At 40.4% G+C, this 23,314-nt stretch overlaps 1 protein-coding gene across 1 annotated transcript in view; it reads right to left on the reverse strand.

The window, feature by feature from the left end:
* Nucleotides 1-24: 24 nt before the first annotated feature.
* Nucleotides 25-23,314, reverse strand: part of adam22 (ADAM metallopeptidase domain 22) — a 59,744-nt gene continuing 36,454 nt past the window's right edge. The window contains 26 exon segments of the mRNA XM_029450642.1: nt 25-2,970; nt 3,531-3,654; nt 7,621-7,687; nt 8,007-8,107; nt 8,565-8,672; nt 9,718-9,771; nt 10,054-10,144; nt 10,932-11,043; nt 11,398-11,566; nt 12,396-12,515; nt 12,611-12,716; nt 12,848-12,911; nt 13,151-13,201; nt 13,327-13,407; nt 13,858-13,950; nt 14,227-14,298; nt 14,376-14,475; nt 18,077-18,128; nt 18,226-18,243; nt 18,246-18,315; nt 19,606-19,690; nt 19,766-19,932; nt 21,553-21,624; nt 21,931-22,005; nt 22,652-22,728; nt 22,828-22,894. Of these exon segments, the coding sequence (XP_029306502.1) occupies nt 2,950-2,970; nt 3,531-3,654; nt 7,621-7,687; nt 8,007-8,107; nt 8,565-8,672; nt 9,718-9,771; nt 10,054-10,144; nt 10,932-11,043; nt 11,398-11,566; nt 12,396-12,515; nt 12,611-12,716; nt 12,848-12,911; nt 13,151-13,201; nt 13,327-13,407; nt 13,858-13,950; nt 14,227-14,298; nt 14,376-14,475; nt 18,077-18,128; nt 18,226-18,243; nt 18,246-18,315; nt 19,606-19,690; nt 19,766-19,932; nt 21,553-21,624; nt 21,931-22,005; nt 22,652-22,728; nt 22,828-22,894 (2,217 nt within the window). The 3' untranslated portion in view covers nt 25-2,949.

Below are 23,314 nucleotides of genomic sequence, written 5' to 3' on the forward strand. Positions count from 1 at the left end.
TGAAGTTATTAGAAAAGACAGAAGTGTTGATGAAAGTTTTATTTTATATTAAATATATTACAATACTGAATGATTAAGAGGAAAAAATTATAATATGAGGATTGATTTTTGCATCATCAGTCTGTACAGCATACAGGCAAAAACAAAAAAAGAGACAGCAAGTACAGTATTTAGATTTGAACTCGTACATGTGGGGGTTTTCGAGGTTCCTGCAGCAGAGCAGAGAGCCGATGTGTCTGGCAGGATGGGACCACATGGTTGAGACTGGGTGGTACATGAATACATTCAAGTCTCGCCAGACAGAGACAGACGGCTCCATCTGTGGGGACGTTTTGCCAGAATCGTCCTGTTAGGATCTGTCAGTCCAGCCATGTGCGCAGGCAGATACAGATACATGTTTGGAGGAATTAGAGAAATCACTGCAGCCTGCGTGGTCCCATCCTGAGCGGAGAGTCCTCAGAATGTAGTACAGTGCAATGTCCATACCACCAGGACAAATGTCTCGCTGTAGCACAGTATTACGATGTTAAACATATTACTCAAGAGCTCTGAGATAATGTTCTCCGCAGAGAAATACTTTAAGAAGACCAGAGCAAAGAGAAGAAAGCTCTGGTCGAAGGCAAATCATGAGCCCATACAGATCTCATTTGCAACATTATGTGTCCAAACCTTATACGACACAGATTAGCACATGCCAGAGGAACGGCCGCTTCTATTGGCCCGGGGACAAATGTGTTAAAAAAAACTGTTTCCATTCAAACTCATCAACACACTGACGTAATTAAAATAATGCACTCAATTACTGTTTGAATCGTTGCTGTACATAACGCTGAGAAATAAGTGAACATTACAAAGGTACTTAATAAAAAAGATACTAGTAGCAATATTAGTCCAATATTGTGAAGATCGGATTACCTATACAGTCCTAATGCATACATGAATTACAAATGAACAAGTGCCCACAGCATAACAAAACCTAAACAACAGTAACATGACAAACAGGAGGCCTTAAGACAACTATTTCTACACAGAGTAGAACAATGAGTTGTAACTGTACAAATAACTTGCTTTTGGGGAGTGATATGGGATTAGTTTCCGAAATCCACCTTAAATAACTGCACTGGTATGACATCAGCACACCGTACTCAATCATTTTTAAACGCCTTCGACTTCCTGCCATGAATTGTCCCGACTTTGCTGACGGTACATAAACCCCATTTGGACAACAGCAAATGGGCAATGAGGGGAAAAAGCTTTCAGTGACATGCTCGTTTCCCGTTATGGTCTCACAAATAGCCTACCGGAGAAATAACTTAATTTTATTATAGAACTGTCATGCTGTTGGTCTTCACAAGCTCAAACAGCAAGCACTGTACAGCATAGTTAATCATTTACAAGGCTAAATATCTCAATCATCACAGCTAAATCCAAAATGCACATTTCAATCAGTTTCCAGCTTCCTCGGTTCTTAAGTCAGGTCATCAACCGCACTCACGTTATTCTTATTCTCACATTCAGTTTTGAATGTGCTGCCCATTGTGAAAAGGGCGAGCACACTGGTCTCAAACATACAAATGTAGAATCAGGGGGAACTAAACACATCTTAACATTATCATTGGGACATTTCCAAAAACCACCATGAGTGAAAAGCGGCACGTCTATAACTACACCAAACACATCCCATTCTTTTCACTCAGGAATGGCACATAAAACTATTAAAATGTTCCTAAATAATACTTAACAGCCGCTTCCAGCAGCCTTCTTAATGTGCCACATCTTCATCAATACTTCCTCAGTCATTCCTGGATGTCTGTGTATTTCTCCCAGAGATGGATGAAAACCAGTGCTAAGATAATATAAAAACACCTTTACATTCTGCTGTGGATGGAGAAAGCTATAGAGGCCACAGTCACACAGAAAAAAGCCAGAGGGAGGAAAAAAATGAGGACGAAAAATAGAAACACAGACAGAAGAACGAGTGCGGGGGTCTCTTATGCTTTTCTACAGAGAATCCGCTTCTGTCTACAACACAATACAGCACGAAGAGACGTCTCAGTCTTTTCCTCTTTCAAAATAAAAGCAAAAACTTACTCTGTGTGTATTTTTACTGTACATATTTACACACGCACAAACAAACGGAGGGGAGGAGGAGCAGGGCGGGGTCAGGTGGTTGAGTTCATGTCATGGGTTATGGGCTATAACTGGTGATACAATATGGGTTACCTATATTGGAGAGAAAGCATCTAAGCCTACAGAAGGAATTAAAATCACTGCCCCCTCGCATGCTTTTCCTCTCAGATCTGACTTCTGTTCTTCTCGTCTTTTCAGTAGGAGGAGGTTGCCGATAAACAGGGTTGTCTCATGCATACAGTGTTGGAGTTTCTACAGTGATTCACGTGCGTCAAAATGATCCAACAAATCCAGAGATGCAGTGTGATACGATGACCTGCTCCTGGCTCCACTGCTCCTTTTTAGAGAGGAGCTCAAAACAGGGGAAGAGGGGGAGGGAGGGGGAGGGAGGGGGGGGGGGGGAACGGTGAGTATGACGAGAGAGGATGTAAAGAGGTTGAGGTTTAAGGACAGGTAAGGGTGGGAGGATTGGAGTGGAGGGGGTTTCCAGTCCCATAAATGAGGCCTGAGCAGACAGGAACAGCTCAGTCTGAGCTCCAGCTGGTCTGGAGTGGATGTGGAGCTGGTTTCTCCGATGGCAATCCGCATCGTCTTGTAGAGATCCACTGAATGACGCCGTTTGGCAAGACAGCCTCGGAGATGCTTGTACACACTCACTCACACACACCTTTGCCTATTTCCACTCCAGTGGGGGGCTTTCTCTCTATTCCTCTTAAATCGCTTAGAGTCAATTTTGTTTCATTTTGTGTTTTTCATTCATAGAAAAAGAGACACAAGTGTAGTTCCTTGAGGTCTTTTGCAGAGCGGGTAAGAAGGCTGTTATATTGAAGTCTCCCACAGCTGAGGAGATGAAAAGAAGGGAAAAGCACAGAAAAGAGAAAGGGATGGGGAAGAGCAAACAAAAGAAGACATTTTAACATTTGTTCACCATAAGTCACTTCACTTCCTATTCATATAGATTTGGTTCTGTCTTTGTACTTAAAAGAGAAGGCTGGTCTTATTTGAACTTTTTATGATATTATAACAAAAAGACAAAAATATCGCTAGCAATCATGGTGAATAAAATGTATTCATTACTTTAAGTTACCACTTAAATAGCTAAAAGTAAAAGACTAAAACGTCCAACTTCAGTCCAAGTTATACAATTGCTGACATAACCAACCTAAATACTGACAGAACAATTGTATGAAAATGTTAACAATATCCACTTGTATATAATAAATAGAGTTATACGTTTGGAAAATGCATTAGGAGTCAATGAAGGGGTACGTGAGTTCATCTGACAGGGCTGTTGGGAACCACTGCATTAAGATACTCAGTGTCCATGATGACCTATTTGGGCTAAATAAGTGTTCAAATCTGGCTTTAAGGGATGTAATGTGCCCCTGATTGATACTTGCCCTGGCACTCTGCCTGTTGGCTTTCCTCTGGTCATCGGGGAGAGGGGGCATGGGGTACGGGTATCTCCTGCTGGATGCAATAGATCCTGTAGAGGAAGTGGGAGACTTGGCAGGGGATAGCGTCCTGAGGAAAAGAGGAAGTGACATTATTAAAATATTGTCTCTGACGTTCTGGTTGCTTTAGGATTAAGTTGGCCAAAGACACAGATGGATAAATGAGGCGAGATTCAGGAGCTAATGTTAGATCTGTGGCTTTGGGCAACATCCTCCTTGAGCTGTTCTAATTATTCACCTTCCTACAGAGAGAGGTTGATCTTAAAAGCTCTTACTGCTGTTCACCAAAAGCACAGAGACAGACAGATGATGTGATGTGTTAAAAAACATAAACAAGTGTGAGCATAGCTCAGCTTTTAGGGGCAACCTCTGTACACAGCAGTACATGGTTCCCAGCAGCGGTGTGGGCATAGTCACAGTTTCCTGCAACTCACATGCTTCACCCTGCCACAGCATTACTCTTTCTTCATCGTCAGGCACTGACACACAAACAGGCCAGGATTTGCAGAAATTCAACTTGTGGATGCTGCTAAAGGTAACTTCTGCTGAGCCGATGTGTAGTCTTTAAAGTTGGATCAGTGTGTGTGTGTGTGTGTGTGTGTGTGTGTGTGTGTGTGTGTGTGTGTGTGTGTGTGTGTGTGTGTGTGTGTGTTTAAATGAGGAATGCTGGGAGCAGTGAGTATGATGAGGTGACTGGGACGGCAGACCAGACCGGAGCTGGGTGAGAACAACAGAGAATCAGGGGGAGAGCTCCTGTCCAGTGTAACAGCCACACAGAGCCTGCCCCGAGTGCAGCAGCTTGTTTACACTGCTGCTGTGTGGGGATCGGAGATACCTGGAATGAACAAAGTAGTGGAGGGAGCCGGTGAGCCGCTGGTTCCAGAAGTATTTTTTCTTTTTACTGAAATGTTTTGGCTATATCTTTCTAAGAAATAATGTGTTTTTTTTATTCAGTGGCGTGGTTCTATGGATGGCAGTCCACCAGTTTGGTCCAGGCTGAAATATCTCAACATTTTAGATGAACTAAGATGAACTTTCATACAGACATTCATGGCCCCCAGAGGATGAATCCTACTGACTTTGGTGATCACCTGACTTTTCTTTATGAGTTTTATATTTGTGGTTTGAGCGAGATGATTATTGGATGGATTGTGTTACAAACATTCATGTCCACCTCAGGATGAACTGTGAAGTGAGCCGTTAACTCATCAGAACATATTTGTCCAATACTTTGGTTTATGACTAAGTAACTTCCCATCAGCCTCAACTGTATTTTCCATTTAGTGCTAATTAACCAATGTTTTTTATGCTAACACTAAACTAAGATGATAAACCTACTAAACATCAATGTAAGCATTGTCATTGCAGGCCAGCTGACTTTAACATGTAGCTCAAAGCACCTGAGTAAAGCTTCACATAGCTGCTAGCGTGGCTGTAGACTCTTGGTCTTGTTATTAGATTAGTATGTGCATGTGTGCATTTCTTCCCCAAGCGACTGCTACTTTCATGTTCATATAATATAATCATGAGTGCTTAGTGCCGATATAAGTTGTCAGTTATGTGACATTATCAGTGCGAAAAATGAGTCTTTAGTTTTATTTCTGGAACCAGGGCTCCCTTATGTAACCCTCCACATGTCTCCACTCCTTTGGACTATTTCTATCCTTCAGTAGGTGTAGAAGCAAGGAGAGGGGTGTGCTCCTGGACACAGTGGAGGCCTATAGATTACAGTGCTGATTGACTGTTTGGCGACGTTTAGCCCGTAGAAGTTAAGAAACAGAATGTGACGTGCGGCCGACGCGCTACAGAGCCAGGGCGCCCGTGAGCTTCCTTGTTGTTGTCAAGAAAATCTTGTGGCTTTGTGATTATCTATAGACCTCGGACATGATCAGAGTGGCGTACTACAGTTTGTCACAGCAGCACAGTGATGATGTCAGCACGGCCCTCAAAATGATTGGCTCGGCGGTGACATCACACTGATGCGAAGGCACGGGAGGTCACTGGGAGCGAGGCAGGGCCGACACACAGACACTTACTGACAGAACAACACGCAACATGCAGGCAAGAGACCGAGGGGGAGAAGCACAGAAAGGAATAAGGAGAAATAAGGAATAAAATGACATTATTATAATTGTCACACACACAGCACAGGCACTAAGAGCCATTTCCTTTTTTTGCAGAATGATTTGCTGAAAATAAAAATCTGCAAAGTAAAGTGCAACTGATCAAAAATAAATGAAAGTCTTCGCTCAAACTAAAAGGAAGAATGATAAAAAAATAAATAGGATATATTATAATGTAAAGCAGAAAAACAACTTTCTTTAATACTCAGCAACCCCTTTTAGGAACTCCAAGTTGAAACATGCCAGCTGTCAATAACACTTTCTCTGATATTTTACTTTTAAGCGTCCAGATTGGAGTTAGTTGTTACTTTCCTTGACCAAGCCACAAATCAAACCAAAAGTGAGGGGGTCTTTAGACAAGCGTGTGGGGTACGGGACATGTTCTGAAGTAATACCTAAGGTAAGGTCCTTGAGTGTTTCTATTCACATCTTCTACCCATTTAGTTACATCATAAAATTCTTTGAAGCGAGGGGTTAAATACCTGTGGGAGGGGGAAGGGGGTGATGGTCACAACACAAGGAGGGGGAGAAGAGAGAAAAGGAAGGAAGGGGTACAAATTGAGAAGGACAGAAAATCTCCAGAAATAAGCAAGTGATGGGGGGAGGGGGGGGGGGGGGGGGCAGGAGAGAGGAAGAGGAAATATTTTAGGAAAGCAGAGCAGAGCAAAGATATCCTGAACAAACACCAAGATGCAATTGAGAAAATGGTGAGAAGATGGCGGACAGACCTGTGTGTGGTTTCAGATGAAAACGGCACCATGGAAATCACAAACAACTGTGTCGTGTGTCACGGGCTCAGTTGCATATTGGTTACTTGATCATTCCAAGCAGTTAGCAGTCAGTCTCATGCTTGCAATGAGAACAGGTGCACTGGAGACACTTTTAATGCAAAGACCTTCAAAACCACAAACAAACAAAGCAACACGCCAGACTGGGAGGCATCCGAAGCACACTGTTGATCCACAGTCAGCAGGCACATATGCAAATACTTGTTTAAAGGTAAGAGGTGCGTAAAGATTTAGAAGTGTGGTTCAGCCTCACAAGCCGCACAAGAGCAGCGACATCACACCGCTAGAGACGACTTGATCTCACGTCTTGCGAGGCTCATTGCAACCTACTCTCTCTAACTCTCTTTGAGGAAGATTTGAGGGAAGTAGTCCTTTAACAGATAAGGACAGCAATATTTTTTATTTCCTTATTGTCAAAGAATCTAAGGAAAAAAACAAAACCAACAATGAATTGATCCTACTGCTGTAACGGTGCAATTTCCCACTGGGGTTAAGTACTATCTCTCTCTTTATCTAGCGTGAATTGTTTGTGAAGCCTGATATCAGTTATTCCTCTGTGCCATAGACCTTCACTGTCGTTCAGACACTATTAAAAAGACATAATGAGCCACACCGTTGCACTGGCTGAACACAGGCACTGTAGTTTATCAATGCTGTAAATACTCTCAAGCGCACCAAACGTGTATTAATTCACGTGGGGGGGGGAAATAGTTCCAAACAAATACACTATTTGTTCCTATTTGAGGAACATTTTTTAAAACTACAGAACCCAGCTGCTTTGTACGGAGTCCCTAAAACCCCATAAGGTGATATTTATTATCTGGTGCACACAAGTTATTATCTTGTTCGCATAAGATAATTATCTTATAATTAAGTTAGTAATCCTAGTTTGTGATATTATGTGTGTTAATTACTTGTTTCCACAAGATAATTAATTTGTGCACACAAGCTAAATAAATGTCACCTTTAAGAACATCAGTGGCTCCGTAGTTTATTTTGTTTTGTTTTTAAAATGTTTGATGATTTTTATGGCATTTATAGACACAGAAAAGCATAACACCAGCTTTATCCTTGGAAATAACCCTTTAAGTCTATTCTCTGTTTCTGCACATCCCATGGACTTACTCTGTGGAGTTGGAGCGAGCACGGAACTTCTTTCCTTTCAGTTTCTTACGATTACCGCTCAGATTTCCTGGAGAGAAACACACACACACACACTTTAAATACAAGCGTATACTATTACATGCAAAACATTTATGAGAAGGGCTGCCATATGTTTGTTTCCCCAAAGCAAATTCAGGAAATAAGCGACACGCCAGTGGTAAAACAAATATTAGTTGTATATGAAATCCACTCTAATGTTTAAGACATTTTGCTGCATTTGTTTTGATGCTACATCTAGAAGTGTTCCTTAAAGGTCTGACAGAACAAAAGACCAAAACTAAAATGGCTGCAGAAGAAAACTTTTTCTTTTTACTGTATGTGCTGTATGAGTGGGGTTTGTGCATTACCTTGCCATGAGTTGCTCCTTGGTCGGCCATTTTCACAGATGTCAGAGATGTGTTTGGCATCTGGGATTCTCTCGCTCCACGAGTGGGATAGGCCATTAGATCTACATACAAACACACACACACACACACACACACACACGCGGCCGGGATGGACAGAATATTATCAGTACATCATCGTCCTTCCAAGCTGCCAAAAAAACACTTCTGCTCCTGTTGGATTAGTGGAGATGAGGGAAAGGCTGAATATGAAGACACCATCGCAGCAGATGGCAACATCATGAGCCGTGCTCCATTTCCTGTCTCAATTCTCCATCGGCAAAATGTTCATCATTTTGAAAACCTTTGATTCAATTCCAAAATGTTGACAGAAAGAGACACATAACGAACGCCATGATAGTGACAAAGCACACACACGCAATTGCCAGGAAATAAATGAGTGATGATGAGATGGCACACCTGAAGCCAAACTGTGAGATGTTCTGAGAAATGGATGCGATGGAGGGAGTGAAGGGAGTGAAGGACAGGGTGCAATTCTGCAGGTGCGACAGGCAGGCTGACCTCTTCTTGGAGCTGCAGCCGGAGTTTGTGCTGACACCCGGAGGCATGTCGCTGTAAAAGGAGTCCGCATCCCCAGGCTTTGTCACATAGTCACCTGGGGGCATTTGCCTGGAAATACAAAAGAATGCTTTTAGATATGAAATCCCAGTAATTACAAATTACAGTTATTTTTATCATAATTCTATGATGTTCAACAATTTATGTTTATTCTTGCTTTGAGCTGTATTTGACTTTATTTGTTGAAACCTCTTCAACCTGTTGTGTATGTCTACCACAGCTTCATAGTTTTAAGAAAGACTTTTCACAACTCGCCAAAAACAGATGTTCAGCTGTTGCACTTCAACATATCTTGTGGCTGTGTGTTGCATTTAAATCTATTGAACCTCGTATTAGTGAAACTACTTCTTCAGTTTAACAGCAGTGCCAATAGGATAATGACGCCTTTCTCAGTGGTGGAAAGTAATTATGTATATTTACTCAAATACTGTAGTTAAGTACACATTTGAGATATGTAGCTTTATTCTTCTACTCCACTTCATTTATATGACCGCTTTAGTTACTAGTTACCTGTCAGTTATTTTATTTTGTGACCGATAACTAATACAAATACAGCAGGTGGTTTGTTACCGGCTAAACTGACCCACAATATATAAAAAATGCAACAGTAAAATGTTGTGCATCTGAAATTATAATCTAATCATGTAATATAGATACAAATACATAATAATATAATATACATAATAGTAGAACAGTGGGGCCATTTTGCATAATGCATACTTTCACTTTTGATACTTTTAAGTATATTTTAATGATAATACTTGTGTACTTTTACTTAGATATAATTGCAATTGTGGTATTGATACATTTACTTGAGTAAAGGTTTTGTGTAATTCTTAACCAGGATATTTTCTTCCTACAGCTGATTTCTATTATAATTGTTGCACTGGATTAGGATCATTTATATATATTTACATTATTAACCATCACACAAAAAATGTAAACCACTGTAGTAAAAAAAACATTGATGAAGATTTTTGTTTATGTGTGTAAAAAAAGAGCATTATTTATAGAACCCTAACCCTCAAAACATATAATTGTCACGTAAAATCAACTGGAATGCAACACATTGAAAGTAGAGTTAAAATGAGCAAACCGGCAGAATCTTCGGTGAACTTCAGATTCAACATAGCGTCTCTGTTGGTAGCTCCTGTGAAGAGAAGTACAAGTATCCTCAGTCAAAAAACAATAATATAACGTTTGTTAAATGTATTGCATATTATAAAGTAGTGATTCCCAGCCTAGTTAAATTGTGACCCCCTCAAAACGAGAAGAAAAGATAAGACAAACATAATTGTTTGGAGCAGAAATACGCTTTTTTTCCTATCCTGTAAATCATCTACCATCACGACCCCTCGGGTTTCTCCTGCCGACCCCGGGTTGGAAAGCCCTAATATGAAAGCTCACACACGCAGGCTGCAGGGACACTCACTTGTAACACCAGGCTGTAGCAGCCAGTATGAGGGCGAGGACCAGGATGGAGCCTGAGATGGCCCCGATGATGATGTTGGTACTGGTGATACCTGAGACACAGGGAGAGAGGAGAGTGGGGAGGTGAATGTGTGTTAATTGAATGTGTGTCTCTTGTTTCCTGAATCATGTGAACACAAGGGGATACACAAACCACAAACCACTGCAGCAGAACACAAAAACACAGTACATTTAGCAGGAAAAGTGTTAAAGGAGAACAGGGGGGACGAAACTGAGAACAACCAAACTGCTGTCATCCCTCAGGTCTACTCTGAGGGGAACTTACATGTGCAGTAGGTTCCCGTTCAGGATAACATTACAAACTGCTTGTTTTTTTGTTTTGTTTTAAACTCAATGATGGTTAGAGGTGAAGCTGAAGTTGGGGTGAGAGAGGAAGAGGACCAGGAAATAACATCAAAGGCAGGACAAATACAATGAAAAGGAACTCAAATCTGACCTCAAGTCACTCCGTCAAAGACATCAGCCTGTCGACAAAGAATGAGTGTGAAAATAATGACAAACCAAAAGAATGACATGCATGGTTCAGTGAATACAAATGCAGCTGGTTTTAATGAGTGGACATGAAACCCGACACAGAAGCTGAAACAAAAAAAGCAAACGTAATATTTGTGAATGGGTGAAGGTGAGGGAGTTTAAAATAAGCACTGAAAGAGATGAAGTGGCTGGAAAGAGCTGGGATGTATGGAAAACAGAAAAAGAATGAATGAAGAAAAGGTGCAGAAAATGTCCGATGAAGAGAGGTATGGATAGAGGCAACAAATTGTGAGAGCATCAAAAATCCTTTATTAGTCCCACAACGGGGAAATGAACATCTCGCACCTGAAACTGCAGCAGTGGGTCCGACCACAAGATAACTGAGAGGAGACGTGGAGTTACAGTCCTCTCCTGTCCAGCCCAGGTAGCACACACACTTCAGCTCACTACTGCACACCTACAACATGACATTTAAAAAAGAATAGTTTAAAACATTTTATTTGGCACCGTCCCCTGCACTACATGTTGTGCTGAATACCAAAGATCAGCCCGATATCAGTTTTGGAAAGACTGGTTGTGATTCAGATGTTTTTTAAACTAAATAAATAATATGTACTCAAAAATAATCAGAAATAAAAACATAGGATCAGAGAAATTTGTGGATGCTTGTGGATGCTGCTAAAGGTAACTTCTGCTGAGCCGATGTGTAGTCTTTAAAGTTGGATCAGTGTGTGTGTGTGTGTGTGTGTATTGTGTGTGTGTGTGTTGTGTGTGTGTGTGTGTGTGTGTGTGTGTGTGTGAGAGAGTGTACCCCGTGTCCGGAGCAGACGATCTTGTCGGTGGTCCCGGGGCAGGTGCTGAAGTTGAACTGTTGGATGGGGAGACATTTGTGATTGAAGCAGATGCGGTCTGTCCCGCAGGCCGTCCCATCCTCGACGTATCCCAGGTCAGTGTCTCCGTCGATCACCACGTGAGCCCCGCTGAACCACAAACATGCCTGAGTCACTCGCACAGCACGTAACGTGAGAAACAATGTGTTGACTTCACATAAATGTTGGAATAAAAGACTTGAGGCCATTGTTTATTAATACAGCACACAGCGATAGGAAGGTTATTTCTGGAATGTAATAGGTTACAGATTATTGTTACCCTGGAAAAAATTAATTACTATTTAAATTACTTCATCAAAGTACTGTAACATTTAATTAGTTTTGGATTACATATATGTTATAAACTGGGCAATAACGCTGAAAAGTCCTTCATACTTAAAGCAGGCAGTGTAAACCTCACAACAGTACAACTAGCTAAAACTTTTTTTTTAAGTTCTTCGATATAACTTGAATAAAGATGGGAACAAAGCAACATATATACATTTAAGCTTTTACCCAAAAGAATACATTGAGATGTAACCCCTCTGTAATCACCAACATTTTGATTAGCAACTGTAATTTACTTACATATTTTACAGTAACTGTAACTGAAATTGTTTTAATTTGTAATTTAATAATGTAGCAACGTATTCCCCAACACTGACAGTACAGTACATATGAGCTCATGCATGATTTATATTTGTCATGTATGTCCTAGGACAAAGAGTGATAGTGTTGTTTGAAAAGAGCGTATCCTTTCAAACTTAATTATAGTTGAACAATAAATGTTGCCTTTGTTAGTCGGTTAGTCTTTTTAACGAAATACAGAACCAGGGAACAAAACTAGTCCGGATAAAAGATACATCACCAACAGTCTTTTTTTAAGCTGTTACTTGGGCTTCGTGTATTTTAGGATGCGTTTTTCCTCAACGATGTGTACCTGCAGTCAAGAGAAGCACTGTGCCGGGCTACTGAGAACGAGGTCAGCCCTCCCTGCAGCTCTCCAAGTCGCGGGGCGGGTGAGATGTTGGAGCACAACAGGTACCCACAATGAACATCCCTGAAATACAAAGATGCAACCAAACGTCATGGAGAGTAAAAAACAAGGCGATACCAGAAGTGCAGAGGGTTCAGTCACAGAAAGGACTCGCTCACTGTTTGTTACACTGGATCCAGGTTTCCTTGTCCTTCCCACAGTTGCCTTTCTCGGTCCCTTCGATGTTTAACTTCTCGTAACAGAATTTGTCGGCCGCTGTTGACTCTGAGGGAGACACAACACGACGAACATTAACATCTGCGGCTGAAGGAGATTATTTTAGTGTGTTATTATAAAGATGCATGTGGTGTTTCGCAATTTTGTCAATAAAATATAGTTAGGAATATTACACTTACTCTCTCCCCAAATGTACTTGCACTGTCTGTCTTTGGTTTTGCATCTTCCATTGAAGCAGCGACCCTGTAGAGAGAAATAGTGTCAATAGTGTTTCCTTTTTTTACTCTTACTATTATAATATTTGTGTTTGTATTTTACATTTAATTATCTATAAATAATACACATACAGGTGGAAAAATGAAAAAATATACAGTATGTAAAATTGTGAATATGAATGTATAAGCTGCTGAAACTGAAATTAAAAGTAAAAAACCTGTGCAGAGCTAAAGACTTTTTAAAGGTAAAGAATCTCAAAATCTCACCTGGTCCTTCTCACACGTGTAGCCATCCATTTTGTGCACATTTGGTGGACACTGGAAAAGAACAAAGAAAACATCAGAGATACTGTGATTTCATGTATGAGTCGTGCATATCCGCTGATATTCTGATTATTACGTTTTCAGCTGCGTTTGCAAAAAACTGTGCGAGGGAAGCTCACCTGGCTGGAGTTGCCTGTGCAGTTTTCTGGGATGTCGCAGTCGTTCACTGCATCTCTGCACACAACGCCCATGAACTCCATCTGCAGCAGCAAACAATAAAGATCAAGATCGAGTGTTTGTAATTAGGCTTTGTGTCAGAGGAACAGGGGCTTAACCAGGAAATGTCAACCCCATGCACACACTCTTATCTTTTTTTGTTTATTTAGCCTTTGGTTAAATAAACATGTTTGTCCCATTGAGATCAGAGATCTCTTTTATAAGGGAGATCTGGCATCAACACAGAGTCTCAACTGTTAACTTAGTAACATTAACATGTATCCGGCACACACACTCAATAGATCTCACCATCTCTACAGTAATTGTGAGAAAGTTTTCTTTGTTAGTCCTTTCAAAACCAGAGAAGTTTCAAATGAAAGTAAATCCAAGTGGAAGATACTCTTTAGGGCTCCTCCTTCTTGGTGACATGAGCAGTTAGTGTCCCTGTTTAATGACACCCCAGCAGAGAATGAAAGGTGCAGCCTGTACTGTACCTGGCAGCTGCTGCAGCAGAGTCCGTTGCTACACTTGGAGCCTTGCGTCAGGGTGCACTTGTCACAGCAGGCCTCCCCCTCTACAGCACACTCCTACAGAAAAAACAAACAAACAGAAACTGCTCTTAGGTGTCGTCTTTTAAATTTGAGTTATTTTATGTAACACATTGTCTCATCCTGCAGTATAATGCATTTGAACAGAGGTCTCTCTCACACACTCTATAATCGTTATCACTGTGTATCCTTGATTTCTCCAATGACATTATTTCATTACTGTAAATCTTATTAGTATGACACAACATGTGATTTGCTGTTGGATAATTAGCCCACCACTTTGACCTTGGAGTCACCTTCAGTGCGTTAACTTACCGCCGGGCTGCCACAGTCACACTCCTCTCCAGGCTCCACGAAGCCATTTCCACACTCCGGAGGGTCCAGCAGCTGAGGAGGGAAAGGGCAGAATTAATATTCAAACTACTAAAAAGATGCATATGAGTATATGTGTGACTGTGACGTACCTTCAGAGGTTTGTTGAACAGACAGGCTCCTCCACCGCTGTTTAGAAAGTTATAGTACTCCTCTACGTTGCATTCGGAGAACCTCTTGGGCAGGTAGAAACTGTTCAACACAACCGCAGCATATTATGCAGTTACCGTGGATACAGCACAGACAGCATCTTCAGATAATATTGGGAGAGACGAGGGCTTGTTCCCCAGACACAAATTATAGGACAAAACACTGGGAAAAAAAATATTTTTAAGCGTGTTTACCCACACAAATGGACTTTTCATACCACACATTTAATTTCAGTGCAACAGACAATGCCATAGCAGATTGGTTGTATTTAGTAAAGTTTGTATTTCTTACACTATACCATGAATATTTCAGGTTTTACCATACTCACAGTTCTGAGGAGATCCTTACTACAACATAGAGGTAGATATACAGTAGAGCTAAGATTGTGAGGATCATATGGAGATATGTGTAGGATGTAAATGGCTTCTAAGATGCTTTTATGAATTTGTCCTGGAAATGAATATTGTTGATGATTCACAGAAACAGTTATTGCATTATCACGTGAAACTACAATGAACACATTTTCACGAGTCTCCTCAGAAATCAAGCTCATAACTCTGCGTGAATGCTTCAATTCACTTAAAAAATATAATATCCAGATTGGCAATACAGTCACATGAAGCACGATCAACATCTGAAGTATTTCAACAAATCTATGACAATCAAATGTCCTGTGTTCATTCTGATGCTTTAAATGCCATCGACCTGAACCTGAGCAGCACTTAAATATCATCTTCTGCTGCACCGTCAGTCACTTAATGCTGATTATGCTGCTGGCGCATGTTTAACTAGAGTGCCTCTGGTAGTGTGGCTCATCAGGACTAGCACAGGAGACAATGCAATAACAGACAGACTCGGTGAGAGGTCGTCATTGTTTGATATGAAAAGTGGCAAAAGAAGCCACCTGCAGTGATCATGGTTGTATAAGGAGCCCGTAAGGACGCCTTGATGATGGATGAAGCACACTACAATATTTCAGGTAGATTTCCTTAACTTATCAGGTTTAAAGTTGTCCCAACTATCGCAGAGATTTGCATCTTTGATTTCTAAATTTGCGTCGGTGCTTAATCTCGTCAAAATCTTGTAGTGTTAATCCCCTTTAAACAGTAGTAAGGGATGAAACAAAGATGAAACGTGCTTGAATGATTCACTGGTCACCAGGAGAAGTACAATCGTTACCTTGTGGACTAATATTATTATTCAACTACGATGCAGACTTTTAAAATCCCAGCACATAAATCCATTGCATAGAAATATGTATAGCAAAAGATTAAAGCCCAGATACTGCTGTATTATTTGCATGTATCCAGAAAAAGATTCAGTAACATCCTCAATTCTATCTTTCTTTCTTTCACAGTCAGTTTATCACCCCCTAGTGGCTGTAAGGAGGCATGATGGTGTCTGAACCACACTGAACCACCATCATTTACTTGCCTGTATGTCCTTATTACAATATATTTTAATAAATTAGATCAGAAAATATCTAATTTGTCAATGTGACACCTTTTGTATTTCATATTTTATCCTGGTTTGAATCAATTCTTTAATGAGAAGAAAACAGAAAAGAAACATACGTAAAAAAATAACATAAAACAATTCTAAATCCTTACTTTACCGTAATGCATGTTAAAACAATATGTGCACACATACATATGAACAGTCTAATCGACACACACACACACACACACACACACACACACACACACACACACACACACACACACACACACAGACATACACACACACACACACACACACACACACACACACACACACACACACACACACACACAGTAGCTAAACCCTGTGAGGAATGTGAGAACAGTTAGTAGTAGTAGTCAGGTTAACTTGATCAGACATGCAGGTGCTGAGGGATACAAAGAAACGTCTGTCAATGGACATGACTGAGTTTGCTCATTGAATACAAGCGTCTGAAATACCATTGACTTTATTTTATAGAATCTGGGCCAGGTCCATTCACAGGTGACGGGCTCATAGGAGCGCAGAGTCACCTGTCCTCTGTCATGTGACCACATGACATTATAGCAGGTTTATTATGGCAATAGAGCAGAACCTGGACAGGGAGTGTCAGGGGAGTGCACTGTTACAGGGAAATGAGGTAGTCAAATATTGGCCTAAGATGAGAATGACATTGCAGACTGTATCAATCGGTTAGACATGGACAAAAAGAACTGGTGAAAAGTCCTGACTTTCAAAGGGCAGGAGGGAGAAGGAGCCTATCAATAATTAATACAAATACAAATGTCTTGGCTGATCAGCCGGTGACATTGAAAGAATAGACATAAAGTACATGTGAAATTGTACGAAACGATTATGAAAAATACAGTCAGTGTATAATAAAAGGACATCAAACTGTATTTGTTCATATAATTTGAATAAAAAAGGGAAGCTGGGGCCACAGCGGCTGTAGCGCTGTTGGATGAGATGGGAAAGGTTGTGGTGACTGACAACCCCTCCGAGGCAGCCAGTTGGTTCAAAACAGCACAGGCAACGTTCTAGCCAAGCTTCTGCTCACCTGCTGTCCCATTCGGGATAGAGGGGGAACGCGAGAAGTATTTAAGAAGAGGGGTATATACACACATACACACATCGCAGAGGCTTTTACAGACACAACACACAGTCACATCCGTATGCGCTCAGCTTTTACAGTATAAACACTGCAGATGTACACAAACACATTTAAAGACAAACACTGTCATGAGTTCGGCATGAAACGACTGATTTATCATCGGTTTTCTAATCTTAGAAGGCTACAGATTATATAACATATCACTGCTGAAAGAAGCCCGATGAAGTTATATAAACAAGCCATATGGAAGATACACATAGGCTGACACCTAGTGGTGAATTATCAAACTACAATAACACTCCGGGGGATGGAAATGTTGTATATCAGCATATTTACACTGATAAATAGATTTTGATGACATTTTAGACCTAATTTATCTAACATATACTTGCTAATGTGGTGTATGTGTGATGTACTACAGTCATTCTGTATTATGCCATCTGTCGTTGTGCTTCAACTGTGACGAGCCAAAGGACTGAAGATGAAAATAAGCTTTAAGCTAACTCTGGTACAATACATCAAATGGTAACATTTATGTTTAATATTGTACATGGTCCCTTACAAGTAAAAATAAAGATAATAAAATGTAATTCAATTCCAACTACTTCAAAAAATACATAGGAAAATATATTCTATTTCAAATTATAAACAAAATTGTCAAGAATGAAACTGTAAACCTTTAACTGCCTTTACGTTAGATTTCATTTAACTCATTCGTGACAATACCCATCTATTTAAAATAGAAAATTAATTCTTGAACAAATAAATGTGCAATCATTTATTTTCAGTTAGTTGTGATGTTAGCAATTAAAGGCAAAGTACAGCATTGTATCCAACGCTGATGTTGTGATTAACATTTGTTGTGAAAACCCCGAAAAAACATCGATTAAAAGAGTAACAATTGCTCACTGACTCAAAACACACAAGTTTATCCAAATGGACAATGTTTCGATCCCCGTCAGATTTTCTTGATACAATGCGTCGGGGAAACTGTCTCGGTCGTGGCTTTAAAGTTATGACTTGATGAGGAAATGTTCTGTAAAAGTAACTTACCCAACATCATCCATGATACAGCCCGACCAACGATCATCACACTTGCACTCTCCTAGAAAAAGAAACACAACGACATGTTCTCATCGCATAGCAAGGAGGCTTAACAAATGTAAATGTAATAAAGGACTCATTAAGGTTTAATTGTGTACCATTGAGGATCCTCTTTTGTCGGAGAAGATGCCAATGTTCTGTCCGAGAGACTGAGCGAGGGTTATCGACATCTCATCTGTTTTCCCATACTGATTAAAAGACAAGACAGATAGAGAGAGAGAGAGAGAGAGAGAGAGAGAGAGAGAGAGAGAGAGAGGGGGGGGGAGAGGGGAGAGAGAGAGAGATAGAGAGAGAGAGAGAGAAGGGGGGGGGGGAGAGTTCGAGGGGGTAGAGAGGAGCGTACTCTCTCACGCGCCTCTCGCTCTAGAGATCTAGGTGTTTTTCTCTTTTCGCTCGCTCGTCGCTGCTCGGCTCTCTCCTCTCTCTCTCTCTTTTTTTTCCTTTTTGGGTCTCGTTCTTCTCTCGTATCCGCTCTCTCTCTCTCGCCTTTTTCTCTCTCTCTCTCCTCTTCTCTCTGCTCTCTCTCTCTCTTTCTCTTGTGTCCTCTCCTCTCTCTCTCTCGATCTCTCTCGCTCTCTCTCTATCTTGTTCTTTTTTTTCTTTTCTTTTTCTCTTATTCCTTTGATCGTTCTCTCTTTTTTCTCCTCGCTCTCTCTTTGTTCTCTCTCTTCTTTTTTTTATCTTGTTCTTTTTTGTTTTTTTTTTTTTTCTCGTCTCTCTCTCTCTTGGGTCTTCTCTACTCTCTCTCTCCTCTCTCTCTCTCTCTCGCTCTCTCTCTTCTTCTCTTCTCTTTCTCTCCTCTCCTCTCTCTCTCTTCTTTTTCTCTCTCTGTTCTCTCGTCTCCTGCTCTCTCTCTCTCTCTCTCTTTTTTTTCTCTGTTCTCTCTTTCTCTCTCTCTCTCTCTCTCTTTCTCTCTCTCTCTCTATAGCTCTATACTATGATAGATCTAGCGAAGAGACGAGAGCTACACTCGATATCCTTAAAAATAATGCTGTTACACAAGAAAGGGCTTAACAACTAATCAACATTTTTTGTCGACATTGCAATATAGACTACTGCAATTTACAAATCACAGGGTGGACAATATCTGCTAAAGGCGAAAGGTGTGTCCAAATACCCTTTTAGATTAAATATAGTCGTGCTGCAGAGATGTCCTGGCCGATGCATCATATTCTACAGACTTTCTTTAAAAAAACATCTTTATTTAGTGCACAGGAATCCCCCTCTAAGTCAAATTAATTGGATTTGTTAATTGAAATAACAGAAACTGCAGTATACAATGGGAATACATACACTGTATTGACATGGACTGTAGAAAATGTAAACATGCCTCATTTAATAAAGGGGAAAGAGAGCATGCTGGTGTTGTTCAATGTAGAGATCAGGGTTCACTGGCAACATGACTTGCCTCTATCTAATGAAGAGTGACAGTGAGTTAGGAGTTTTTGGAAATCTGTAACTTGATGTTCGAGACTCACCTCATTGACTCCCCCTCCTTTAGTCAGGGAGCAAACCCCTCCCATATAGGAAGCTCCCCCCCAGCTGCTATGGAAACGATTCCCTCTGATGAGAATAGAAAGTTATGTGTTCAATAAAAAAGATGCAACAAACAAAATCCCTTTAAATGTTCTGACTTACGAGAAGAGGTGAACAGAGTCGCATTTCTCCTTGATGAAGTCTTTTCGATACTTCATGAACTCCCTCAGCGTCACCATGGGGTCGTCGTCGATGTTGAACTTGTTGTCAGCTGACCACGTTTCCATGGCAACCAGCACAATCCGGGTATTGAGCTGTTCCTTGAAGATCTGATGAATTCAAAAGTAGATTTAATGTCAGTGAGTCATCTTTCGAAAGTCATGAACTGAATGTGCCAAAAGAAGAGAAATGTCCGTCTGTCTGTGCGAGTATCAGTTTATCCTGCCGCCAGACAGCAGCACATCACAGGCAGCGAGATAAAGTCAATAAGGGGAACAGTCTCAAGGACATAGTGAGAGCAAACTAGCAAATACAAAATGTTTGCTTTCATAAGATGGAAATCTATTGAGGTACAGGGAAGAGAAGAGGACCAGAGCAAAGCCTCTTTGTTTAAGCTGACAGAGCAGAGAGGAAGCGGTCAGTGATATTCTGTATGCATGGTTATATCACCATCCGGCCCCTAGTAGCTCCACTTCTGTTAGTGCACATTAAGAGCACATCCTCGCCTCTATTGTGCCTCTATATACATTTGAGTCACAGAGAAAAGAGAAAACCTGTGATCTTTGAATAACACAGCCATTTTGCTGATTCGCCTTATTGTTTCATAATTATAGTGAGACATCATCCATGTTGTCTTGTGGATCCTGTGTAGGAATGTCCTGTGTTGAGCTTTTGTTCGTTGTTGTTATTATATAATAATGACGATCTGATGTCTGACAGGGTGATGTGATCTGGAGGCATGGTGTGCCCTGTGATTTAGGACAGGTGAACAGGTGTTCACGGGGGCAGAAGGGCAACCGCACAACTAAGAATCAACTGTTACACAATATTTTAGTTTGAAGTTAATAAATGTATCTATTCTTTCGCTGTTTGTCCTAATCATGACATTGAGAACTGGAGAATGCGTGTAGATGTATTGACCGCTCTTAACACCCAGAAGGTCACTTAACAACACTTAGTACTGTTCTGAAGGTATTTCCAGAAAATCATTGAAGACTCATCTACTCATCAGGAGGGCAAGATACTCCGTATGTTAAAAAAAGATGTTTAACCAGCTGTTTCTTTCCCAAACTGAACCAATATGGTAGCCAGAAATGTCAATTTTCTTGCTCAATTTGTACAAAATGTTCTGTTTGTTTTTTAATACCCTTATATGCACATGGCAATCAATTAAAGGGGAATGTACTATTTATTCTACAGTAAGTGGTAATTGTTTAGGGAATTTTCACTGTGTCTATCATCTATAATCTATAAAAATGTGTTTTTATAATGTGTAAAAAACTGTGATCTGTGAATGTGGCCTCCGTGCTCTGGCAGCATGAAATACACTGGGGGGAAAAGCAACTAAACTCTCACATGGAAATCAATGTGAATGTCCCAAATAGAGTCGGTTTCATATGATCCTCTTCAAGGGCACAACAAAAAGCATGACCTTTCCCCAGCCTATCAGCTTACAGACATGACCCTGTGGCAGGTCAGATTTCAGTAGCACAGCAAATAATGAAACATTGAAATATCTGCCTCAGTTTGGATGCCACTGCTGTTTCAGTCCTCTGAAAACACATGACTGGCTGGTTAACGGCTGCACGCAGCATATTATGAGCCAGAAGAGGTTTTAAATGTAGGAAGTGAGGTCGGTTAAATGAGAAATCAGTGCAATGTGCGCTCAGCTCCAATACCTGGGAGTGCTTGTGGCAAGCTTTCAAGAAGAGGATCAATACAATTCTTACCATGTCAGCCATATTGACCACTGACTTAGCATAGTTATTTGTGTGCCCAACGGAAAGCCGATGCTTCTTGTACTGAAGAGAGAGACAGAGAGAGGGACAGGAGAGGAAACAAATAAAACAGGGGATTCATAAACTGGAACAAATTCATTTTAAGCCATTTAAATGTGTAAAAGGAGCCAGTGTCCGCGGATTTGGTTCGCTCCAGATATCATCTTTATTTTGTATAAAACATATCAGTCCCAGTAGATTTTAGCGAGGCCCATTTGGATGACAACTGTGTGTTTTATGCACAATAAAGGTAGTATTTGGAGTTATATAAACAATAGTTTTACAGTATACAGTCTATCAGAGTTGGACATCCATACTATATCTACTTACCATTAAATGGTCATTGATCACCATCAACTCAACGTATTTAATCTCATCCTCTACACTGTGTGACACGTATGGAGCCTAAGAAGAAACAACAGAGTTATATGATTAAAAACAGACAGACACTCAGTTGTCCTCCACAAGACTTTTCAACATCACACACAGTAAACACTAAGATCAACTCATGTCTCATGCGTCACCGAGAAAAGAAAAGAAACGAGAAATCGATAAGAGTTGAACTTTGCAAAGATAAACCAGGTTTTTCTGTTTTCCAAATCCCAAATAAAGATGAGAGCCGCTCTGAGAGCTGAGAGACCGACAGCTACAGACATCTGACTGTATCTGAGAAAAGACGAGGAAGCAGCATCTACTTGCAAGGTAAATATTTCATGAAGAAGAAGAAGAAGAAGAAGAAGAAGAAGAAGAAGAAGAAGAAGAAGAAGAAGAAGAAGAAGAAGAAGAAGAAGAAGAAGAAGAAGAAGACAGGGGTGGAGAGCTGTTGTGTGGGAGGAGAGTGCAGAGACAGCACTCTCTCTTTAGCTTTGTGAATTTACATACAACATATGGGCAATAATCAAACAGCATCCAGAGCATAATTATCTCTCTATCTCCCAAAAACAAACACAGTCATGTGCACATAATAAAGTGACGTCAACATGAGCCCATTAGCAACCTTCTGCTAATGATGATGATTTTCCGAAAAAATATGGCTGCAGAGGACTCATACCTGTCTCTTTTTTCTCCTGTGAACAACTTTTGAACCGGGAAATGGAGGGCTGGGAAAAGGCGGCTCTGGAAAATCACCTAGGAAAAAGGAACATTCAATAAATTTAAATGTAATTTACAACTTTATAAATACTAATCATATTAAATTCCTCTTCATAACTTCAGTCGTCATCTTACCATTGAGGAGATTATTGAATCCCTCATGGCCTGCAGATTTATATATCATGTGAATGCGGACATCTCCCTGAAAGACATACAAAGCAGAATTCAATCATGTTCATCAGTGAGACAGATCACAGCCAAATGTCTGATACTCAGAAGGGAGTCCAACAGCTGTGTTCAAATTCACCTGAGGTAAAGTGTTCGAAAATGATTTATGTCCATGCTGCTTGTTGACTCTATATGTATTGATGACTTGTATGTTAATTAGGTGGACTGTCATTTTTTGTTTTTATATTGTGAAAAAGCACACAAAGCTATAATTATATCTGTCAAACCCAGGGGAGACAATTAATTAGACAGAAACACAAAATAACATATGGTTGCTATAAAAATGAACATTAAAGTGTGTTTTGCAACCTCTCAAAATTCTAATCTTATACATAGTCATTTCGTCAAGCTTACAGAAATCCTACTGGCCATTGCCAAAATATATGCAACCTTC

The sequence above is a fragment of the Cottoperca gobio genome, chromosome 16, assembly GCF_900634415.1.
Source record: "Cottoperca gobio chromosome 16, fCotGob3.1, whole genome shotgun sequence".
NCBI classification, from domain to species: Eukaryota; Metazoa; Chordata; class Actinopteri; order Perciformes; family Bovichtidae; genus Cottoperca; species Cottoperca gobio.